This window comes from Acipenser ruthenus, chromosome 32 (assembly GCF_902713425.1).
Source record: "Acipenser ruthenus chromosome 32, fAciRut3.2 maternal haplotype, whole genome shotgun sequence".
NCBI lineage: Eukaryota > Metazoa > Chordata > Actinopteri > Acipenseriformes > Acipenseridae > Acipenser > Acipenser ruthenus.
Window position 1 is genome coordinate 14,089,265 of NC_081220.1, and position 21,280 is coordinate 14,110,544.

General features: G+C 46.9%; 3 protein-coding genes across 7 annotated transcripts; 2 read left to right on the forward strand and 1 right to left on the reverse strand.

Moving 5' to 3' along the window:
* Positions 1-911: 911 nt before the first annotated feature.
* LOC117395579 (large ribosomal subunit protein uL24m) lies at positions 912-6,308 on the forward strand. 2 transcript variants are annotated; one of them, XM_059006251.1, is made up of 6 exons: positions 912-940; positions 2,104-2,298; positions 2,889-2,984; positions 3,451-3,554; positions 4,191-4,321; positions 5,636-6,308. In XM_059006251.1, exons 2-6 carry the CDS (start codon positions 2,116-2,118, stop codon positions 5,770-5,772), a joined length of 651 nt encoding a protein of 216 aa, XP_058862234.1. In that variant the 5' UTR covers positions 912-940; positions 2,104-2,115; the 3' UTR covers positions 5,773-6,308. The 2 variants fall into 2 exon arrangements, with proteins under 2 accessions (XP_058862234.1, XP_058862233.1); XM_059006250.1 differs by lacking the exon at positions 912-940 and adding an exon at positions 1,035-1,167.
* Positions 6,309-6,382: 74 nt separating this feature from the next.
* LOC131703223 (methyltransferase-like protein 25B) lies at positions 6,383-14,726 on the reverse strand. Of its 3 annotated transcripts, none has more exons than XM_059006221.1 (10): positions 14,587-14,726; positions 13,552-13,691; positions 13,290-13,411; positions 11,889-12,105; positions 10,990-11,052; positions 10,367-10,513; positions 10,104-10,272; positions 9,088-9,541; positions 8,422-8,609; positions 6,383-7,238 (listed from the first exon to the last, which is right to left on the reverse strand). In XM_059006221.1, exons 2-10 carry the CDS (start codon positions 13,672-13,674, stop codon positions 7,081-7,083), a joined length of 1,641 nt encoding a protein of 546 aa, XP_058862204.1. In that variant the 5' UTR covers positions 13,675-13,691; positions 14,587-14,726; the 3' UTR covers positions 6,383-7,080. The 3 variants fall into 3 exon arrangements, with proteins under 3 accessions (XP_058862204.1, XP_058862202.1, XP_058862203.1); XM_059006220.1 differs by lacking the exon at positions 6,383-7,238 and adding an exon at positions 7,502-7,936; XM_059006219.1 differs by lacking the exon at positions 8,422-8,609 and having other exon boundaries at positions 7,123-7,936.
* Positions 14,727-14,804: 78 nt separating this feature from the next.
* Positions 14,805-19,054, forward strand: LOC117395650 (interferon-stimulated 20 kDa exonuclease-like 2). Of its 2 annotated transcripts, none has more exons than XM_033994686.3 (4): positions 14,805-14,943; positions 15,904-16,913; positions 17,465-17,665; positions 18,434-19,054. In XM_033994686.3, the coding sequence occupies exons 2-4, from the start codon at positions 16,257-16,259 to the stop codon at positions 18,611-18,613; spliced, it is 1,038 nt and encodes a 345-aa protein (XP_033850577.3). In that variant the 5' UTR covers positions 14,805-14,943; positions 15,904-16,256; the 3' UTR covers positions 18,614-19,054. The 2 variants fall into 2 exon arrangements, with proteins under 2 accessions (XP_033850577.3, XP_033850576.3); XM_033994685.3 differs by having other exon boundaries at positions 14,916-15,051.
* The last annotated feature ends 2,226 nt before the right edge of the window (positions 19,055-21,280 follow it).

Below are 21,280 nucleotides of genomic sequence, written 5' to 3' on the forward strand. Positions count from 1 at the left end.
CTCTCTTGCCCCTCCTCGCTCTCGCTCTCTCTCCCCCTCCTCTCCACCTTCTCTCTCTCTCGCTCTCCCCTTCCTCTTGCTCTCTCCCCCCCTCCCTCTCTTGCCCCCTCCTCACTCTTGCTCTCTCTCCCCCCCCTCCCTCTCCTCCACCCTCTCTCGCTCTCTCCCCCTCTCTCTCTCTCTCCCCTTCCTCCTCTCTCTTGCTCTCCTCCCCCTCCCCTCTCTCTCCTTCTCTCCCCGTGTTTTGTTGTAAATCGTATTTTGAAGTTTGTAATCACAGGTGAGAAACGGACTCACACAAGCCAGGCTGGAGTCTGCAATGATGTTCAGTTCAGTTCAGCTTTGACACGAGTTCTGATGTAGGCTTCAGTCTGTTTGCAGTGAACAATAAACCTATTGATTAGAAAAAAAACCCAAAACACACTTTGAATTGTCTGTTTATTTCTTGAGGAGTGTGTGTGTGTGTGTGTGTGTGTTAAACTATACCGGTACATCAAATGTCTTATTTTATTTTGGAAGTACACAAAACGTTTAAATGATAATATATATATTTACAGGCATACAGATAATTAAAATCAATGCACAGCTCTGTATCCAGGATAATCGGGAGTCCAACAGGATACTCACCAATCCCCAGAAATACTTCACGTTGAAGTCATTGATAAACTGAAAACTCTTGATTTTAAATCAAATTTCAAACTGAAACAACAGCATCACCATTAGTCTACCCGGGGTATTTCTACCGTGTTCTCTGCTGGAGAAGCCGGAAGCCGAAACGTAGTTGGTTGGTAAGTTAATTAATTGTTAATTGAAGCAGCGTTGCATCTGGCAAAACGTCGTTTTGTGATTTTTTTTTAACAAGCAAGTAAACTACAAATCCCGGCGTGCATTGCGAACGAAGCACACTCTGGGGGAAGGTTCCATTTTGAAGAAAAAGGAGGTGAGCGTTTTGGGAAGGATTAATCTATTTTTATACGCTGTAAAAGTGCTGATGAATTTCGAAGCGTTGTTTATTATTATTATTATTATTACTTATTTAAACAACGTTACTTAAAAAAATACGCTTCCATCATAAAAAAAAAATTAATTCGACGAATCCACTGAAACGGGGCGAAGGTTGAGAGGTCGGGGTTGAACGCGACATTGACTCACACGGTGAAGAATAAGGTATGTTTCAAGATCACGTTATTTCAGAAATATTGTTATAAATCAGTGATTTACTTTTTCTGAAGCCACGATGTGTATGAAAACACGAGTAACAGAAATGAACGGGTGTCAGAAATCGTATTAATAACATTAAAACACGCTTACAGTCCAGCCACGCTTGGGTTAGATTATATTCTTACCAAAACCGGTAATTTAATTGATTTAGTTTTTATTTCTGAGCATTATACGTGTATTTACTAACACTGTCTACAGCTGTTACATTATATAAATTCGTTTTTTGTATTTTTGTTTATTTATTTATTTATTTATTTTTTTCATTTTTGTTTTTCATTTTTTTATTGTACAGATTTTTATAGGCTCAGTTTTTCCCAAATAAATACAAAAAAACAACCCAACAACAAAAAAATAAGGTTCTTAATTGGGTAGCTATAGTCGGTTTTCCTGTCAGAATATGACTCCCTGCCAGAATTTGCCTCAGGTAGCAATTTCTGACGGTTATATAGATGTCAAAATGTGCCACCTTGTCAGAAATTGCCACCTTGTTTATGCTACGGGGAAATGTTTGTCATTTAAGGCGTTATAATAATTCCGAGTACTTACTCGAGTTTGTATAAATTCAAGCGATATATATATATAATATATAGGTAGATATTTTTGACAGAGTAACTTGTAAACAGAAGGAAAAAAACAAATCTGGTGAGGATGCGCGGTATAGGAAAAACGACTGGTAGGAACTAATATCAGAAAACCGACCCAGAAAGGAAATAAACACGGAGTGTTGCGACAAGAAAACAAAACAACACAAACCAGTTATTCTGTGAACACGCCGCTGAGAAAAACCAATTGTTCTGCGCGGCGTTTGCTTCAGTACTAATACTAATACTAATGGGAGCGCTGTTGCTGTTGCTGTTGTTGCTGTTGTGTTTCGGTCCGCAGCGGTTCTGAAGAATGCGTCTCACGGCCCTGCTGGCGATGGCGGCCCGTGTGAAGGTGCCCCCGGATTATCGCTACGGGACGAGCCGGCCGTGGACCGTCGGCGCTCAGAGAATGAACCCGCCTGGCAAGAAACGCCGCAAGGTGTTTGTGGAGCCAATCCAACCCGAGGACTGGAGCCTCTTCAAGGGAGACACGGTGGGTGGAATGCGCAAACCAATTATTATTTTTATTATTTATTTCTTAGCAAACGCCCTTATCCAGGGCGATTTACAATCGTAAGCAAATACATTTCAAGTGTTACAATACAAGTAATACAATAAGAACAATTACATCATTATTATGGAGCAGACGCTTTTTCTCCAAAGCGACTTACAGAGCCTAGGGGGGGTGAACTCTGCATCATCAACAACTGCTGCTGCTGCTGCAGAGTCACTTCCAATAGGAGCTCGTTTGTTTTACGTCTCATCCGAAGGACGGAGCACAAGGAGGTTCAGTGACTTGCTCAGGGTCTCACACACACACACACAGGTAGTCAGTGGCTGAGCCAGGATTTGAACCTCCTGGTATCAAATCCCCCTTTTCTTTAACCGCTGGCCCACCGAGCTGTATTTAAAAACCAGAGGACCTCTGATAAAACATATCTAGGATGAAAAAAAAGGGGGCGATTTGGTACAGGGCTAAATTTCCTCGCCGTGGGTAAACCATTCCAAGGCCGCCTGTGTGTTGTGGTGATTTTCAGCCCCGTGTGATTCGTGGCTCCTGTGACGTGGCTGTGCGTTTCTCAGGTGGAAGTCCTGGCTGGGAAGGACTCTGGGAAGCAGGGGAAGATCAGTCAGGTGATCCGAGCTCGGAACTGGGTGATCCTGGAAGGACTGAACACGGTAAGATATGGAAGTGATGTTAGCTGTACACACTGAGGCTAATCGCAAAACCTGGAACGGATGAAACTGCTGCGCAATAGGAGACAGGACCGGGGGTGCATTTTCAGTTTCCAGTTCCCTTTTTAAATCAAACACAGCTGAAAAGAGCCTTCGTTCTTTCTGGAGCTAACACGCTGTTGCTATGAGACTGTCTGTCTGTCCGTCTGTCCGGGTTACTGTACATAATGTGCCCAAGACTCCACTTGACGTAACCCTGAACTGGGCTGAGAGTCACTTCCTGTTTTTTTTTTATCTCTATTTCCTTCCCAATTCCTGTTCCCTTTTAATCAATCCCAACACGTCGTCACTGATCAACTTTCTAACAAGCAGCGTTCTGTTAAAATGAGCTTCTCTCAACAGCGGCAGCGCGTGACTTCATCAGCTGAATGACTCGTAATAATCATTTCCTGTCTTGTCGTTTTGGCAGCACTATCGCTACATTGGGAAGTCCGGGGAGTATCGCGGGACGTACATCGCCAGTGAATCTCCGCTGTTGGTCAGAGAGGTTGCCCTGGTTGACCCTTCGGACAGGTAAGCCTGATCCCCGGGTTCGAAGCGGCTGTTTGATGTGATGATGTTCACCTGATGTTGTGTTTTTAGAAGCCGTTTGTGAATACAGACACTGAAACGCACAAGGTGCTCCGCAGAACACTAGATATCTACTCAAAATCCCCAGTTTTGTTTTGTGTGTGTGTGTGTGTGTGTGTGCGCGCATTATCCCACTAGTTATAGCTTTATAATAATTATATTCACAAATGCAATTGCACTAGCTCTGCAGATCTCAAATGTCTCTCCCTCTCCCCCCTCTCCCCTCCCTCCCTCTACCTCCCTCTCCCTCTCTCTCCCTCTCCCTCCCTCTCCCCCTCTCCCTCTCCCTCTCCCCCCCTCCCTCCCTCTCCCCCCTCCCTCCCTCTCCCTCTCCCCCCCTCTCTCTCACCTCCCCCCCTCTCTCTCCCTCTCTCTCCCTCCCTCCCCCTCTCTCCCCCTCTCTCCCCCTCTCTCCCCCTCTCTCCCCCCTCTCTCTCCCTCTTCCTCCCTCTCTCTCTCTCTCTCCTCTCTCTCCCCTCTCTCCCCCTCTTCCTCCCTCTCTCCCCCTCTCTCCCCCCTCTCCCTCTCCCCCTCACCCCTCACCCCCCTCTCTCCCCCCCCTCCCCTCTCTCTCTCCAGGAAGCCCACGCAGGTGGAGTGGCGCTTCACGGAGGAGGGTGAGAGGGTGCGAGTGTCCCTCCGGTCTGGGAGGATCCTCCCCAAACCCGTGGTGCAGAGGAGAGACGGGATTGTCCCGGAGCAATGGAAAGGCAAGTTGGGGCCCCCCAGCTCACTGTAACCCCTGCCGCACACACCCATTTCATTCTAGTTCATAAACAGGGCTTCTGATACAGTCTGTGTTTTAACCCTTGACTTTTCTACTCTGCTTTTTAAGAATTCAGTCGATCTCCGTTCAGCCGTTCGTGTCTCTCAAATCACACAGCTGAGAAACGCGTTCGTAGTAAAAATGATCTCATTTATTTCTGTGAAACAACTAAATGGGCTTTTAAAAATCGTCCCAGCCTTCATTTTTCATTTAGAAACAGAAACATGCAAACGAGATCGCGACGTGTTAATAAGAGACTCACCTGTATTAAAAAGCTGTAATGAAAAATATTTAAATGCAGGATAGGGCTGTATCATTGACTGCGTTTACATGAATAAAGTCGCTTCTGCTTTTGAAATGAAAAAGACAGACTTATTAAAAACCCATTTAGTTGTTTTCACAGAGAACCCTGAATGAAATCAGTTTTACTACGAACGCGAGAGACATGAATGGCTGAACGGAGATCATTTTGATTTCTTAAAGGGGAGGAGAAAAGTCAGGTGGGGGGGGACACACAGAAAATCAGAAGCCCTAATTTTATAAAGCAGCTCTCCACAGTAATCAGGAGAGGGTCCATTGGGGCTGATTTGCTGAACGTACCGTTCCAAGCGCTGTGATGTGAAACCCAGCTGTCTGATCAAATCAGCCCCCCAGACAGGAGGTATATTCTGCATTCAGTTGACCCATTTGAGGACGGGCTGTTGTCATTTTTTTTTTTTTTAGAGCATTTTTCTAAACCTGGCATTCTCTCCCTGTTATTTTAATTTTCTCTTTAACTATATTGTTATGATAACTTATTCAAATATTGTTACCCGCTAAAGTTTAAGTCTAAAGGGAACTGTTAATAATTCTGCAGACACGTCTCGATTTATAAAAGAAACTGAAGCCTCAAAATGATCAATTTCTTGGTGTTTTTTATTTTCCTCTCCCTGCAGTGCTGATAAAGAGGATTCGTTTTCTGTGCGTTGAGCTTCATAGCCAGCGTGAAATTTGCTCTGATCACAGGAAACGCGTCTCACTTACTCGGCTGTCCTCAAAACAGGACGCGGCCGTTTGTAGCCACAACGAAGGATTTGAAACGTTTTCTGCGATACTGATTTCGAGTGAATCAAATGACATAAATACAGCTTGTGTTCTGATTTCAAAGAACATTTAATGAGGTACTTTTTTTAAAAGGTGAAGATGCAGAAACAGATTGTGTGTTGAGGTCCAGGCTGGCTGAATGATTCTTGTTTTTATTTTTTTCGAAAAAAAACAGACGGCCCGAAAGACACCTCGCCCGACGACGCCTTGGAGAAAACCTACAGCGCCTCTCTGAAAACGTTCGAGGAGGAAATCGCCGGGGCGACGGGCGTCGTGGAAACCAGAGCGGGCCGCAGAACGTTCTGGTACTGAGCTGCGATCGGGTGCCGGGCACAGCGGGGAGAGACTGAGCAGCGGGACCGGGCGCGTGGGATCTTTCACGCTGCGGGATACCCCGCGATGCTGGAGTCACTCTCTGAACTGTGTTGTTAAGAAACGGTTTGCGCTCAGTTTCCTCGCGTACCTTCGGGGGTCAGGCGCTCTGATCCGAACGACTTGGTACTTCGTTGCTAAGCGATACGGGGGCAGAGCGACGGCTTTTTGTACCCGGGAGTGGAAACAAGACTCCCGTTGCACAGCAGCGTCACCCAGTCCAGCTTGATCAGCCCCAGTGTGTCTAGGTAACAAGCTCAGGTGTGTCTGATTATTAAACTCCTAGTGAAACCAGGACTGGATCACAGTGCTGTGCAGCGGGAGTCTGATTCCATCCCTGTGAGTTTTACCTGTTTTTTTTTTTTGACTATTTCAAGTTCCATCAGTCTGGCTTTCATTGAATCAGGGAAAGTTAACAGTGTTTGATGATTTTGCTCTACAGGAATCCACTGAAAATAAATTAATAAACCACACAACTTGTAGTGTTACATCTTTTATTGTACGACAATTTCTAATATATACACACACACACACACACAGTAGTGTGTAAATGTATCAGATCACCCCATTGCTTCTGTAGTTCTGATTTGCTGTGCGTTTGAAATCAAACCGCTGAGATTGAAAATCTGGGAAAATCGTCACTATAGGCAAATTAGTAGCGATGGTCTAATCGAATTGATGCCTTTAACAGGCCACCCATGCAATTCATTTAAAACAGTGAAGAGAAAAGGAACACAGAGCCACACACGGTAAAACGCAGGAGACTTTTTAGAAGTGGTTTAAGACGCCTGATTAAAGCACAGGGCGGTCTGACATTTTCACACACGAGTGTGTTTCTATATCCCTGATTACTGAGCGGAGATTGAAATTCTCACACCCTGAGGTGTTTTCATGCAGGCAGGTATATAAAAAATATCAATGACATATCTGGAGGGGTTCCGCCACATGGGCACACGAAAAAAAAAATCTAAAACTTTCATACTAAAAAAAATTTAAAATAAAACTTTTAAAAAACCTGAATATAAAATAAATAAAAAACTCATTTAGAAATGCTACCAACAAAACTTAATAAATGAAATGACGAATGTATTAAGTTTCTCTTTCAAGCATTTCTGAATTCAGTGTTTTAACAAATTACAGATGATCCCTAATTTCAGCTCCACAAAGGGTTAAAATTCAGTGCCTGGAGTTCGGAGGGGTACCGGCCGACACCCCCAGCTTTGATCTTGCATAGCCGCGTTCCCAGATTCACCGGGGTGACCCAGATCCGGACCCCGGTAATGAGCTGGGACGCCCGAGTGCTGTGCGGCTCGCCCCGTTTGTCTGCTGCGTTTTGACTGCGACCAGGACCAGATTCCGGGGAGAGAGGGTGGGAGAGAAGAGGGGGAGCAGCTCGCAATCCAGTCCTAGAGAGAGAGAGAGGGAGAGAGTGAGTGAAGAGGGGGAGCAGCTCGCAATCCAGTCCTAGAGAGAGAGAGAGGGAGTGAAGAGGGGGAGCAGCTCGCAATCCAGTCCTAGAGAGAGAGAGTGAAGAGGGGGAGCAGCTTGCAATCCAGTCCTAAAGAGAGAGGGAGAGTGAAGAGGGGGAGCAGCTCGCAATCCAGTCCTAGAGAGAGAGAGAGGGAGAGAGTGAGTGAAGAGGGGGAGCAGCTCGCAATCCAGTCCTAAAGAGAGAGAGGGAGTGAAGAGGGGGAGCAGCTCGCAATCCAGTCCTAGAGAGAGAGAGTGAAGAGGGGGAGCAGCTTGCAATCCAGTCCTAAAGAGAGAGGGAGAGTGAAGAGGGGGAGCAGCTCGCAATCCAGTCCTAGAGAGAGAGAGAGAGAGAAGAGGGGGAGCAGCTCGCAATCCAGTACTAAAGAGAGAGGGAGAGAGTGAGTGAAGAGGGGGAGCAGCTCGCAATCCAGTCCTAGAGAGAGAGAGAGAGAGTGAGTGAAGAGGGGGAGCAGCTCGCAATCCAGTCCTAAAGAGAGAGGGAAAGAGTGAGTGAAGAGGGGGAGCAGCTCGCAATCCAGTCCTAGAGAGAGAGTGAAGAGGGGGAGCAGCTCGCAATCCAGTCCTAGAGAGAGAGAGAGAGAGAAGAGGGGGAGCAGCTCGCAATCCAGTCCTAAAGAGAGAGGGAGAGAGTGAGTGAAGAGGGGGAGCAGCTCGCAATCCAGTCCGAGAGGGAGAGAGAAAGAGAGAGGGAGGGAGAGGTGGGAGCTGCAGCTCAAAGACCCATCGTGGATCAAATCCAGGATGCCTGCTTTTCACAGGTGATATTAAATCAGGGTCGGGGTTCAGTTCCTGTTTTCAATGCAGCTTCCCATTCAATTCAATAGAACTGGGGCTTCTGAGTCTACCGGAAGGAAGCCATAATAGTAGTATTTTATGTTTGACTTCGAAATGTCACATTTTTCAATTATTGTCAGTTTTTTGTTAAGTATATGGAAAACTGTACAAAGTGGTGTATAGTCCAATAGGTTAACATTATTCAGCAGGTTTCATTCGACTTTATGAAGCAAAATGAGTTTGTTCTATAGGGTGAGGCTAAACTTTTGGCCAGAGCTATAGGTCGGATTTGGTGCTCACCCTCCCCACTACCCCCCTCACCCTCCTGACTCAGGTACAGCATTCTGTCCAGCAGCACTAAGCTCTCCACAGCCGGGGCCAGCAGCAGGACCAGGCAGAAGTAAGCCACCACCCTCCCCTGCTGAGCCAGCAGGGCCTCCAGAGAGGGGACCCAGTCCAGGGGCCAGTCTGTAGGGAGCTCCAACCGCTGCAGCCCCAGCCGAGCGTACCTGAGAGAGACAGAGAGAGAGAGATTCACTGCACTGTCACACCGCTACGGACTCAAACACAAGCAGCAGCTGGTTTTAATAGAGCTGTACAGCTCTGGCCAAAAGTTATGTTGCTCAGGGTCACACAAACACACACACAGGGGGTTCAGTGGCAGCGGATTTGAATCTCCTGGTATCAAGCCCCACATTTTCTCTAATGGCTGGGTCACACCAGGCCTCCTCCACTTGAGGCTGTGTGGTCCAGTGGTTAAACAAAAGGGCTTGTAACCAGGAGGTCCCCGGTTCAAATCCCACCCCAGCCACTGACTCACTGTGTGACCCTGAGCAAGTCACTTCACCTCCTTGTGCTCCGTCTTTCGGGTGAGACGTAGTTGTAAGTGACTCTGCAGCTGATGCATAGTTCACACACCCTAGTCTCTGTAAGTCGCCTTGGATAAAGGCGTCTGCTAAATAAATGAATAATTAATAATACACTTACTCTGCGAACGAGAGCAGGTGAGCCTTCTTGATGGTCTGGATGCCTGCTCTCTTCAGGCTGGGCTGAGCCCTCCTGACCAGGGTCTCCAGCACAGCCCTGTAGCAATGAGACTGCAGCTCCCCCCTCTCTCCCCGCAGCCTCTCTGCATAACTCTCCAGAGCGTGACAGGCCGCCTCCCTGGCCTTGCAGGACAGCTCGTGACCGGGCAGGCCCTGGACCCAGGAGCTCATCGGGTATCCAAAGACTGGCCCCGCCCCTTCAGCGCAGTCTCCTCCCCCTGGGCGGGGAAGGGGAGGAGCCTGGAGCCCCGGAGGGGCGGGGTTTGAGAGGGTGGTGAGCTTCATGTAACAGCAGGCCACCGATGTGATGGCCACGGCCTGGGGGCAGCGGGCAAAGTGGCGCAGGAGGGTGGCACTTAAATCTCCACAAGCATGGAGCCCGGTCAGGACGAAACCTTTTGAATGAAGAGTTAAAAAAAAAAAAGATATTTTTATAAATTTAGCGTGTGTGTGTGTTTTTTTTCTACTTATTTTTTTATTTGTTTACTGCTGATTTTTACCACACCTTTCTTTTTTTTTAAAAGCGATCATTAAAAGTGAGTTCTTGTTTGACTGAAGCCAGTTTAAATTGGGAGGGGGGAGGGGTTGTATTTGGTCATATTATTATTTATTTCTTAGCAGACGCCCTTATCCAGGGCGACTTAGAATTGTTACAAGATATCACATTATTTTTTACATACAATTCCCCATTTATACAGTTGGGTTTTTACTGGAGCAATCTAGGTAAAGTACCTTGCTCAAGGGTACAGCAGCAGCGTCCCCCCACCTGGGATTGAACCCACGACCCTCCGGTCAAGAGTCCAGAGCCCTGACCACTACTCCACACTGCTGCCCTATCTTTTGCTTGGTTTTGTAGGCGATTTACTTCAGCTAATTTTTTTTATAGGCAAAAGCGCTTCTAATTTATCATGAAAGGTGCTACATAAGCAATTAAAAGATGGATTGATTGATTGAAACCTTCCTGGCTGTTGGTTCCGTGAGACTCTGGTGGGCCGTCCCGGCTATCGGAGATTCCCATTGGCTGCTGCAGTAGAGTCACAAACTCCTCCCAGGATGCCCCGGGGTTGACCCAGCCCGCCACGTGCCTGGGGAGGGGGTCACAGGGGCCGTCTGGAGCCACACCCGTCTAAAATAAAGACAAGCAGGTTTTTTCTCAAATGTCTGCGCAAGTCCCACGTTCAGGCGTGGTAAGAAACCTTCATTAAGAGGGGCCGGCTCACCTTGGCTCCCGCCCTCGCCCTCTCCTTCAGAGCGACACTCCGCAGCTCCCTGTCCAACTTGGTAGCCATGGAAACGAGGGCGGGGTTAGCCTCCACCCCGGTGACGGACAGCCCGAGACCCAATGAGAGGAACCGAGTCAGGTGACCCTGGAAGAGGGAGGTAGCCAATCACCATACAGCTTTAAAAAAAAAAAAGTCTGATCAAAATAAAACGAAAGTTCTTCGTTAACGAGGGACGCAGAGGTGCTGCTGCATGCAGTCTCAGCCTCTCGTCTTGATTGCTGCTATTCCTGGTGTGCTGGTAGACCCGCCACTGAGCTGAGACGGCTTCAGCCTATCCAGAGCTCCCAGACAGCTTTCTCACACTCGTCTTTCTCAACATCTCACTCCAGTGCTCGGGTCCTTGCATTTGGTCACTAGCGAGCTGCCCCATTTGATTTGAATAACTTAGAAGGTCCTTCTTGGAGATGGGACGGCACTAATCCATGATCTACTAACTCCTGTCTATTCCTGCTCCTTCATTGAGATCGGAAAGTGCAGAACTTAGTTGTTGCATGCCCACCACCGCCCAGCCCCTAGAAAAACAAAGTGAAAAAAGGTGCCATTTCGATTCTTTAGCTCACCTGCCCTGATCCAACATCCACGACGTTCTGACAGCTGGTGAGGTCACACATTCTCTTCACCAGCTGAGAAAGAGAGACAGACAGACAGACAGTCCTGGTGAGTGAACGTCAAATCTCAACACACTCCACTAGAGGGAGCCAGAGAGAACAGCAGACAGGCCCTGTACATTAACATTAATAATAATAATAATAATAATAATGATAATAATAATAATAATAAGAGTCATTTAGCAGACACTTTTATCCAAAGCGACTTACAGAGACTAGAGGGGTGAACTATGAATTCATCAACAACTGCTGCTGCTGCTGCAGAGTCACTTCCAATAGGACCTCGTTTGTTTTACGTCTCATCCGAAGGACGGAGCACAAGGAGGTTCAGTGACTTGCTCAGGGTCACACATTCACACATTCACACACACACACAGGGAGTCAGTGGCTGAGCTGGGATGTGAACTGGGAACCTCCTGGTATCAAGCCCCTTTCTTTAACCACTGGACTTGCAGGGTTGGGGTACTGTTTTTCAATTCCAATACCCACATCTACTTTTTAAAAAATCAATCCCAACACATCATCGTTGTTTGCCCGGTTTTGTTTTAAAGGTACATGAAACTGTGTTTTTAAAGCTGAGTTGAACACGAAGCCTCTTTTTCAGGATCTTGAAAGCTGGTTCCAGGAGACCCCCGGGAGACCTAGTTTGAGGTTTGCTGTATCAAACCCCCAAGTCTCCCTGCCTGGTGTGCCGCGCAGCGCCCTGAAACCTACAGTCTCCTGAAACCAAGCTCCAAGCCACAGAGCGATGGCTTTGTGTTCCTTTCAGCTTTAGATCGATTCTTCCAAAGCAAGTGCAAAGAGATTTGTCGTTGCTGTCACCCTGTAATGCAATCCTGGGGTTCACTTACTGCCCCCAGCTTGCGAACCTCGTGCTGTTTTTTGGGCTTGACGTGTTTTCGGAAGACGTGTTTCAGCGTGGAACTCCGGCAGCTGTTCTCCCAGAACTCCTTCGACTTCCCACTTCCTGTTTCCTGTGCCGCCCCGCCGCGGGGCATTCTGGGAAAGGCCAGGGCGCGCGCGGCCGCTTTGAAAGCCAAGAGGGAGAGAGGCCACACAGACGGGTAGCTGAAAAGCCAAAGGCATTATCTATTATTTATGTTGGTCTTAAAATAATAATAATAATAATAAAATACATCAATAATATACACAACGGAAAGATTTAAATATTAAGGAGGCTTTATCAACTTTTCTTTTTTTAAAACATTAAGCTTTGCTCATTTGAATGGTGTTTTTGCGATTAATAAGTGGCTCTGGGTTGAGAGGTGAAAGGTCACATTGTCAGATGAACTTTGGCTCATTCTAACTGGGTGCAGGTTCAGAAAGACTAGCCAGTTTAAAACTACCCCAGCCTTAACCATAACTAACTCTAACCCTAACCAAGAACTGATTCAAATCTTAAGCTCAGTATTCAGATTCTCTCAGCTGGCCCGTCTTTCTACACCTCTGCTATCTAATGGTATGTGCAGCTGTGGGCAAAAGTGTTTGCATCACCCTATAGAATGAACTCACTGTGCTTCATGAAGTCCAATGAAACCTGCTGAATAATGTGATGTTAACATGTTGAATTGCACACCGCCGCTTTGTATAGTTTTCCCCAGATACTTAACTTAAAACTGGAAAAAATTGAAAAACGTGACATTTCGGAATCTAACATGAAACACTGTACTGCTATTACTAGAGCTTTGGACTCTTGACCGGAGGGTCGTGGGTTCAATCCCAGGTGGGGGACACTGCTGCTGTACCCCTGAGCAAGGTACTTTACCTAGATTGCTCCAGTAAAAACCCAACTGTATAAATGGGTAATTGTATGTAAAAATAATGTGATATCTTGTAACAATTGTAAGTCGCCCTGGATAAGAGCGTCTGTTAAGAAATAAATAATAATAATAATAATAATAATAATAATAATAATAATAATAATAATAATATGATGACTTCCTTCCGGTAGACTTTTTTTTTTTTTTAGCAGTATCATTTTGTAGCTTCTTTGATTACATGACGTTAAATAAAATATCTAAAATATGTTCATTTATAGAGAGAGAGAGAGAGAGAAAGAGAGGGAGAGAGAGAGAGAGAGAGAGAGAGAGAGAGAGAGAAAGAGAGGGAGAGAGAGAGAGAGAGAGAGAGAGAGAGAGAGAGAGAAAGAGAGGGAGAGAGAGAGAGGGAGAGAGAGAGAGAGAGAGAGAGAGAGAGAGAGCGAGATGCCTGTTGTGCTTGTTACTGCAACCTTCCATTTCCTTTCCTCTTACCTCCTCCCACCTCCGGGGGCGCTGTCTAGAAGCAGGTCTGCCAGCTGCGGGCCAGAGAGTTCGCACAGAGCCTCCTGCCAGCCAGGGGGCAGCGTCTCCCACAAGCTGTCGCTAAAAAACTCCTGCGGGAGGCGTTATCAACGTCAGGTACAAATATAACCTCTAATCACTATCGCAATGCAGCCTTTAGGAAAGTGTTGAAAACCTGGCACTGCATTTATCTGCAGGACACAACCAAGCTGAAGGGATCTGCTATACTTACTATAATGTGGGAGTCAATGATGTGTCTGTAGGTCGAGAGAAAACAGCAGAGCTTGGCAGCCATATGCTTTTGTTGCTCCACGGAGAGACGCAGAGAACCAAATACTATGCCTGGATTAGCCATGTGACTGACGCTGCCACCTAAAACACAGAAACACAGTTCAGTCTCCATGCCTCAAGCCTGCCCTGGACTGGAGGGAGCACCCTTTCTCTTAGGGGGGTGAGGGAGGGAGGGAGGGAGCAGTTCAGTCTCCATGCCTCAAGCCTGCCCTGGACTGGAGGGAGCCCCCTTTCTCTTAGGGGGGTGAGGGAGGGAGGGAGGGAGCAGTTCAGTCTCTGTGCCTCAAGCCTGCCCTGGACTGGAGGGAGCCCCCTTTCTCTTAGGGGGGTGAGGGAGGGAGAGAGGGAGCAGTTCAGTCTCCACGCCTTAAGCCTGCCCTGGACTGGAGGGAGCCCCCTTTCTCTTAGGGGGGTGAGGGAGGGAGGGAGGGAGCAGTTCAGTCTCTGTGCATCAAGCCTGCCCTGGACTGGAGGGAGCACCCTTTCTCTTAGGGGGGTGAGGGAGTGAGGGAGAGAGCAGTTCAGTCTCCGTGCCTCAAGCCTGCCCTGGACTGGAGGGAGCACCCTTTCTCTTAGGGGGGTGAGGGAGGGAAGGAGGGAGCAGTTCAGTCTCCGTGCCTCAAGCCTGCCCTGGACTGGAGGGAGCACCCTTTCTCTTAGGGAGGGAGGGAGGGAGGGAGCAGTTCAGTCTCCGTGCCTCAAGCCTGCCCTGGACTGGAGGGAGCCCCCTTTCTCTTAGGGGGGTGAGGGAGGGAGGGAGCAGTTCAGTCTCCGTGCCTCAAGCCTGCCCTGGACTGGAGGGAGCACCCTTTCTCTTAGGGGGGGTGAGGGAGGGAGCAGTTCAGTCTCCGTGCCTGAAGCCTGCCCTGGACTGGAGGGAGCACCCTTTCTCTTATAAATACCTTAAAATAAACAAACATACACTCAAATAAACAAATAAAACACTATTTTTTTTTTAAAAAAAAGGTATACTTACGGGTTTAATTTCAAATCGTAAAAAAAATAAATAATAATTAAAATAAAATAAACTCGCATCAAGCATCAAGCAAACTGGTTATCCGACATATATATATATATATATATAATAACTAAATTAAATGTACAGCGTTGAAATGGAAACACGCTTCTGAAAGCGAAACACGGGAAGTCGTTCTCACAATGACCCCAGTACCCCGGATGCGACTCGTTGCTAGGATCCATGCGGCCTGCCCGGGTAGCTGCGGCACGCATCCTGTTTTTACACAATATTTTTAAAATTCCGTTTGGATTTTATATATATATATAATTTCTGCTTTTTATATTTTTCTGTACGTCTATACAAGGAGAAAAAAGGGTAAGGATAGACGTCAGACTGACGTGGTTTGGCATAGTTGTTGTATGAAGATGGTACGTAAAGTGAATAGTCGACCCTGTTTTTAAATGTTATCGGATCATCCAAGAGGTAAATAAATCAGATTTATTTTGAGGATTAACTGTAATGTATTTCGCTGTTCAGTAGGACAATGCTGTAAACAACAACGTCATACTTTATATAACGAAACAAGACTGGTTCAGCATGAAGATACTAAAAAATATATACTTTCGACACAGCTGAAAAAAGGGCTTTTGTCCGAAACGTCGTGAAATATATATATATATTTTTTTATGTATCGCTTTTCCTGTAGAACACATCGAAATACTTTAGAAACAACATTTAAAAATACAAAACATTTTTTTTTTTCAAACAGAGCGTTCAGACAGAAGCCATATTATTACAAACAACATATATTTAAAATGTCGACCCAGCCAGGGGACTTCTTTGACCTGAAAAAAGAAACAAGGACCAGGGTTCTCGCATGGAGATTAGATAAAGGGGCAAAATTTCAGAACAGAAAATAGCAGGCACGTTTTTCAATTTTTTTCCAGTGTTAAGTATCTGGGGAAAACTATACAAAGCGGCGGTGTGCAATTCAATATATTAACATCACATTATTCAGCAGGTTTCATTGGATTTCATGAAGCACAGTGAGTTCATTCTATAGGGTGATGCAAACACTTTTGCCCACAGCTGTACATACAAGTAGTTGTCATGCAGTCAAAAACCTATAAATACCTCCAATGTTTTGATTCAAACACAGGCCCCCTTGAGAAAGATATGTACAACATATCGAAACGTTAGGCAGCTGGCTCTTTGAGCTAATATATATATATATATATATATATATATATATATATATATATATATATATATACACACACACACACACACATTTTGCACACACTGTTCATTTTCCCTTGTTCATTGTTGCTCTAGATGTTCACAACCAGAGCTTCACATGGACATGGAGAAGGGGTCGGTTTTAACTCTGCTTCGATGGTTTACTGAAACTCAAACCGTTCCCTGAGTCCGGTCTTGGAGGCGAGGCGAGGTGAGGCTGCTGATTTAGTTAAAGGAAGAACGCTAGGTTTTCACAGCGCCCCAGGGCTGTTGAAGAGTCGCACGCGGTATTACAGGCATAGCCATCGGGGCGCGCGTTCTCATCTCTGTACCAAACGGCTCTCCACAGCTGGCTGCGGCAAAAGAAAAACCAAAAAAGCCGGCGACGGTTTGAATTCTCGAAGCAGCTTTCAGGGCGTAGCTGGTCCCAGGAAAGTTCTTTTCCCAAGATGTCGGATTTGATGCTGAATCTGGATTTGTCGGCCGGAGGCAGCTGTCGGGGGCGCGCGAAGGATCCGAGCTCCAACGGCAAGCACCAGCGCTTCTTAAAAAAACGGAAATTCCTGGAGAACAAGGGCTACCTGCGACAGAAACAGCTGCCCGGGAGAGGGCAAGGGCATTCGAAAAACCGCCAGCCTTGGCACAGCGTAGGCCCCCAGAGCCAGGGCAACTCAACCGGTCGCCCCCAACTTTCCTTTCGAGGAACCGGGCCCAAATGCTCTCAGGGGGGTCAGCGTCAGCCCCCCGTGGGCGCTGCCCCTTCCCAAACAAGACTGGGGGGGCCCAGCCCCACTGCCCTGCCCTCGAACGCAGACCTTCTCGGGGAGTTTGAGAACGGCTTGTCCACTCTTTCTTCTTCCTCCTCCTCTGCTGTCGCTGGGAAACCTTACAAGTACCTGGCGATGGACTGCGAGATGGTCGGCACGGGCCCCAGGGGGACGCGCAGCGAGCTGGCCCGCTGCAGCATCGTGGGTTACCACGGAGACGTGGTCTACGACAAGTACATCCTGCCCACCAATCCCGTGACGGATTACCGGAGCCGCTGGAGTGGAATCCGAAAGCAGGACCTGAGGAACGCCACGGGGTTCAAAGAGGCACAGAAAGAGGTAGGGGGAGGAAAAGGGTGGAAACGTTTAGAGCGGGGTGGGGGGCAGCAGTGTGGAGTAGTGGTTAGGGCTCTGGACTCTTGACCGGAGGGTCGTGGGTTCAATCCCAGGTGGGGGGACACTGCTGCTGTACCCTTGAGCAAGATACTTTACCTAGATTGCTCCAGTAAAAAAAAACAAACTGTATAAATGGGTAATTGTATGTAAAAATAATGTGATATCTTGTAACAATTGTAAGTCGCCCTGGATAAGGGCGTCTGCTAAGAAATTAATAATAATAATAATAATAATAATAATAATAATGATAATGATAATAATAAACTGGCTTTGAGTGAAAGAAGCAGCTGAAACCATCGCAGACCATTACTAAAAATATCCATTCCTTCGAAGGCAGTGGGAACCGGGAATTGAAAAGCAGGAATTGACCCCCCTCTCCCCCCCCCCCCCCCCCCCCCCGAAATCTTGATTTGCAGTCTGACTTGTTTTTAAAAGCGTACGTGAAGAATGCATTGCCCCCCCCCTGGTTTTTCTAATGCGTCTGTGTGTTTCAGATACTGAAGATCCTGTCTGGGAAGGTGGTGATCGGACACGCCATTCACAATGATTTCAAAGCGCTCGGTTACTTTCACCCCCCAGCCCTGACCCGGGACACCTCCCGAATCCCGCTGCTCAACAAGAAGGCGGGGATCCCCGTGAAAGAGGCCGCCTCCCTCAAACGACTCACCAAGATGCTGTTCAGCAAAGACATTCAGGTGAGGAGAGGCTGGGAGCACAACTGCAGGGTTAACACTGGGCTTGGTGCTCCAGCCGTTAAAGGTAAAAAAAAAAAAGGGGGCTTGATACCAGGAGGTTCAAATCCCGGCTCAGCCACTGACTCACTGTGTGTGTGTGTGTGTGTGTGTGTGTGGGACACTTGGCAACATTTTGTGGCAGGGCCCATCTCTTTGCTTTGCCTCGCAGAACAGGGGCTGCACAGCAGGGGGCAGCAGAGTTGCAAAGCGAACCAACCCTCATTCAGTTCTGTAGCTGTTGTCCTAAAGTTTCAAATATTATATTTTTTCTCTCTCTCTCTCTCTCTCTCTCTCTCCAAATTGTAGTCTCGTTAGTTAGGTATTTTGTTCACTTTGACATAATTATTATTATTGTTATTATTATTATTTAGTCACTTAGCAGACGCTTTTATCCCAAGCGACTTACAGAGACTAGAAGTGTGAACTCTGCATCATCAACAACTGCTGCTGCTGCTGCAGAGTCACTTCCAATAGGACCTTGTTTGTTTTACGTCTCATCCGAAGGACGGAGCACAAGGAGGTTCAGTGACTTGCTCAGGGTCTCACACACACACACACACACAGGGAGTCAGTGGCTGAACCGGGATTTGAACCTCCTGGTATCAAGACCCTTTTCTTCTCTCGTATTATATCAGCTCAGTGTGACAAACTTGCGTTTTTTCCAACTAACTTGGTTCCAGCAGTCCGTCCCTCTTTTGCTTTGAACCCCGTGTCTCGTTTTTTGTGCAGGTGGGCAAGAACGGCCACTCTTCAGTTGAGGATGCCAAAGCCACGATGGAGCTCTACAAAATAGTGGAGCCGCAGTGGGAGAGGACCCTGGCTTCAGCGTCCGAGAAACAGACCCCCAGCCCCCAGCAGAGGAACGGTCTGACTGGACCCCCCCTTCCCATCCCTCCCACCGCTCCCTGAACATTATGAAATGTGATTCTTTTAAAAACCATCTACCCAGAGTCACACACACACACACACACACACACACACACACACACACACACCCCTGATTCCCAGTTTGAGTGTGTGTAGAAATCTGTAGTGGTGTTTTTTTATCGAGAACAGATCTGGAATGCATTGGATCAGTATACCGCAGCGATGGAAATAAGACTCCCCATTCCACTGCTGTTTGATCCGTTCCAGGTTTTACTGCAAGTTTAATCAGACACACACCTGAGCTTGTTTCCTGCTGTGGCTAATCAAGCTCGTATTAAATAAAACCTGGAATGGGTCTGCGATAGGAGTCTTATTTCCATCGCTAACTGACTGGATTATTTGGTCTGTTAACCACGGCCATGTAAAACGTTTGCCATTCATCATATTTGATTATGTGATGTCAAATAAAAGATCTAAATTATATTCATATAGTTGTTTTTTTTTTGGTTCAAAATTCTGGTCGCAATCCTAAAATTCTAGATGATGCAAAACTTTGAATAGCAGTGCAGTATTTCATGCTAGGTTTTCGAAATGTCACGTTTTTTCATGCCAGTTTTTCTGTTAAGTATATGGGGGGGGAAAGCTACAAAGCGGTGTGTAATGTTAACGTAACATTATCCAGCAGGTTTTCATTCGACTTTATGAAGCAAAGTTCATTCTATAGGGGGATGCTAAACCTTTATCCAGAGCTGTATATTTTGACCAGTGCATCTGAGTGAATTAATTTGCATTTGTGTCGTTTTTCACTTGGGTTTCAATGCAACTGAGGTGCATGCATTTGTGTGTTCAAATTCCCTTTGTAAGATTTGCGAGCATTTGCATTTGAATGGAGTTTGGGCTCAGCCCTGGTGTAGGTGATGCTGCTTCAGCAAGTGATTTAACCTCCCCTTAACTTTGAGCCTTTTATTCGAGTGATTTATCTATTTATTTATTTTTTTAATCTTGAGTGCTGAGCTGTTTTCAAACGGGTCTTCCCCGCTGGGTCACTTTTGATTTGATCCAGAATTGAAATTCGAGCGACAGGCTTGTTTGACGGACGTGCCCAGTCTCCTGGGACTTGGGGTAAGGCTGGACGCTCAGCGATGTGTTGAAACGTTCGGCTCGGAATTTAAACGAGAAGGGAAGAGGCAGTTACTGCTAAAACCAGCAGGTTTGAATTTAAACAAGGAGAGAGAGAGGGAGGGAGAGAGGGAAAAAAAAGCTTTTTTTCCTTTTAAAAAGAGTTGCCTCTAGGTTGTTTTATATGCTCTGTGAGAGTTGCTATGGCAACCTTAAAGAGCCCTGTTTTTTGGCACATCCTGCCTTTTGTGTGTCTCTTTTACTGGAGCAGAAGTCTCACACGCTCGCCAATGGCAGTCTTAATGATAGATTCACACACAGGCACGGGATATTTATCGACTGTTTAGTACCGTGGAACTGAAGTTCGGTGAACGGCCGATTGCTTATGAATTAAATACTTATTCATCGCACTCAAAGCGCTATCGTAATTCTACCAATTTTGCATCCGTTGTGTTTTTTTTTTATGTGCAAGCTCCGTTTTCACATCACAGCCTTCAGTATGTTATTTACCTCTATGAAACGGGATCATGCTGTCTTGAGCAGGGTCGAGCTACGTCCCTATTTTCCTTTTTAAAATCAATTCCCGTTCCCTTTGAATCAATTCCGACACGTCATCGCTGATCAGAATTGCAATGGAGCTGCGTTCTGTTAAAATGAGCTTCTCACAACAGCGGCGACACGCGGCTTCAACTGAAGTCGCTGTTTGTGAGTCACTTAAACTGGCTTCCAATGAAAGAAGCAGTTGATCAATCACAGCTGTTATTACGTCTCTGAAATTCCGATTCCTTGTCTGATGGAAACAGTAAAACATAAAAACGGCTTAAACTGCTGGGCAGTGGGAGTTTTGGTGCCATCGCAGATACCTGCAGCCACCCAAAGCTACAGCCTCGGAGGACAACGCAGCCCTGGGCAGCTTACAGGCAAGCCCACAGGTGCCCGGCCAGACCACCAGGGGTCGCTGGTGCGCGGTGAGCCGAGGACACCCTGGCCGACCTAACCCTCCCTCCCCCCCCCCCCCCCCGGGCGGCGAAAGGAATAGCCTGGACTCGAACCGGCGACGTCTAGATTATAGGCCGCGGAGAGCCTTTACTGGATGCGCCACTCGGCAGGCCTCATCTGGGTGTCTCGGAGAAGCTCGTTTTGTTCCTGGACTTTTTTCCTTTCAAACCAAATCTCTTGGAATCCTCTGCAGGATATTTATGGAAAGTCCAGTGCTTGTCTATCTCAGTTTGCTCACATAAATATACTAATCTGGGCACACCGCGGGCCGTTTTAATGTCTCTAATATGGACTTGCTTCCATATCTGCTACTTTCCACACCTCTGTGCTGTTTTCACAGACAGTGGGTATTTACAACATCAGATTAGACAAGGAGGCTACCTGAACACACCAGTATTTGTTTGATGTTTTCTCCACACCTTGGCAGGCTCAAGGGTTTTGATCAACTCTGTGACCTTGCAGTAATGGCTATAGCTGGACTTGATATTACATTGAAAGATATAGGACAGCAGAGTGGAGTAGTGGTCAGGGCTCTGGACTCTTGACCGGAGGGTCGTGGTTTCAATCCCAGGTGGGGGGACACTGCTGCTG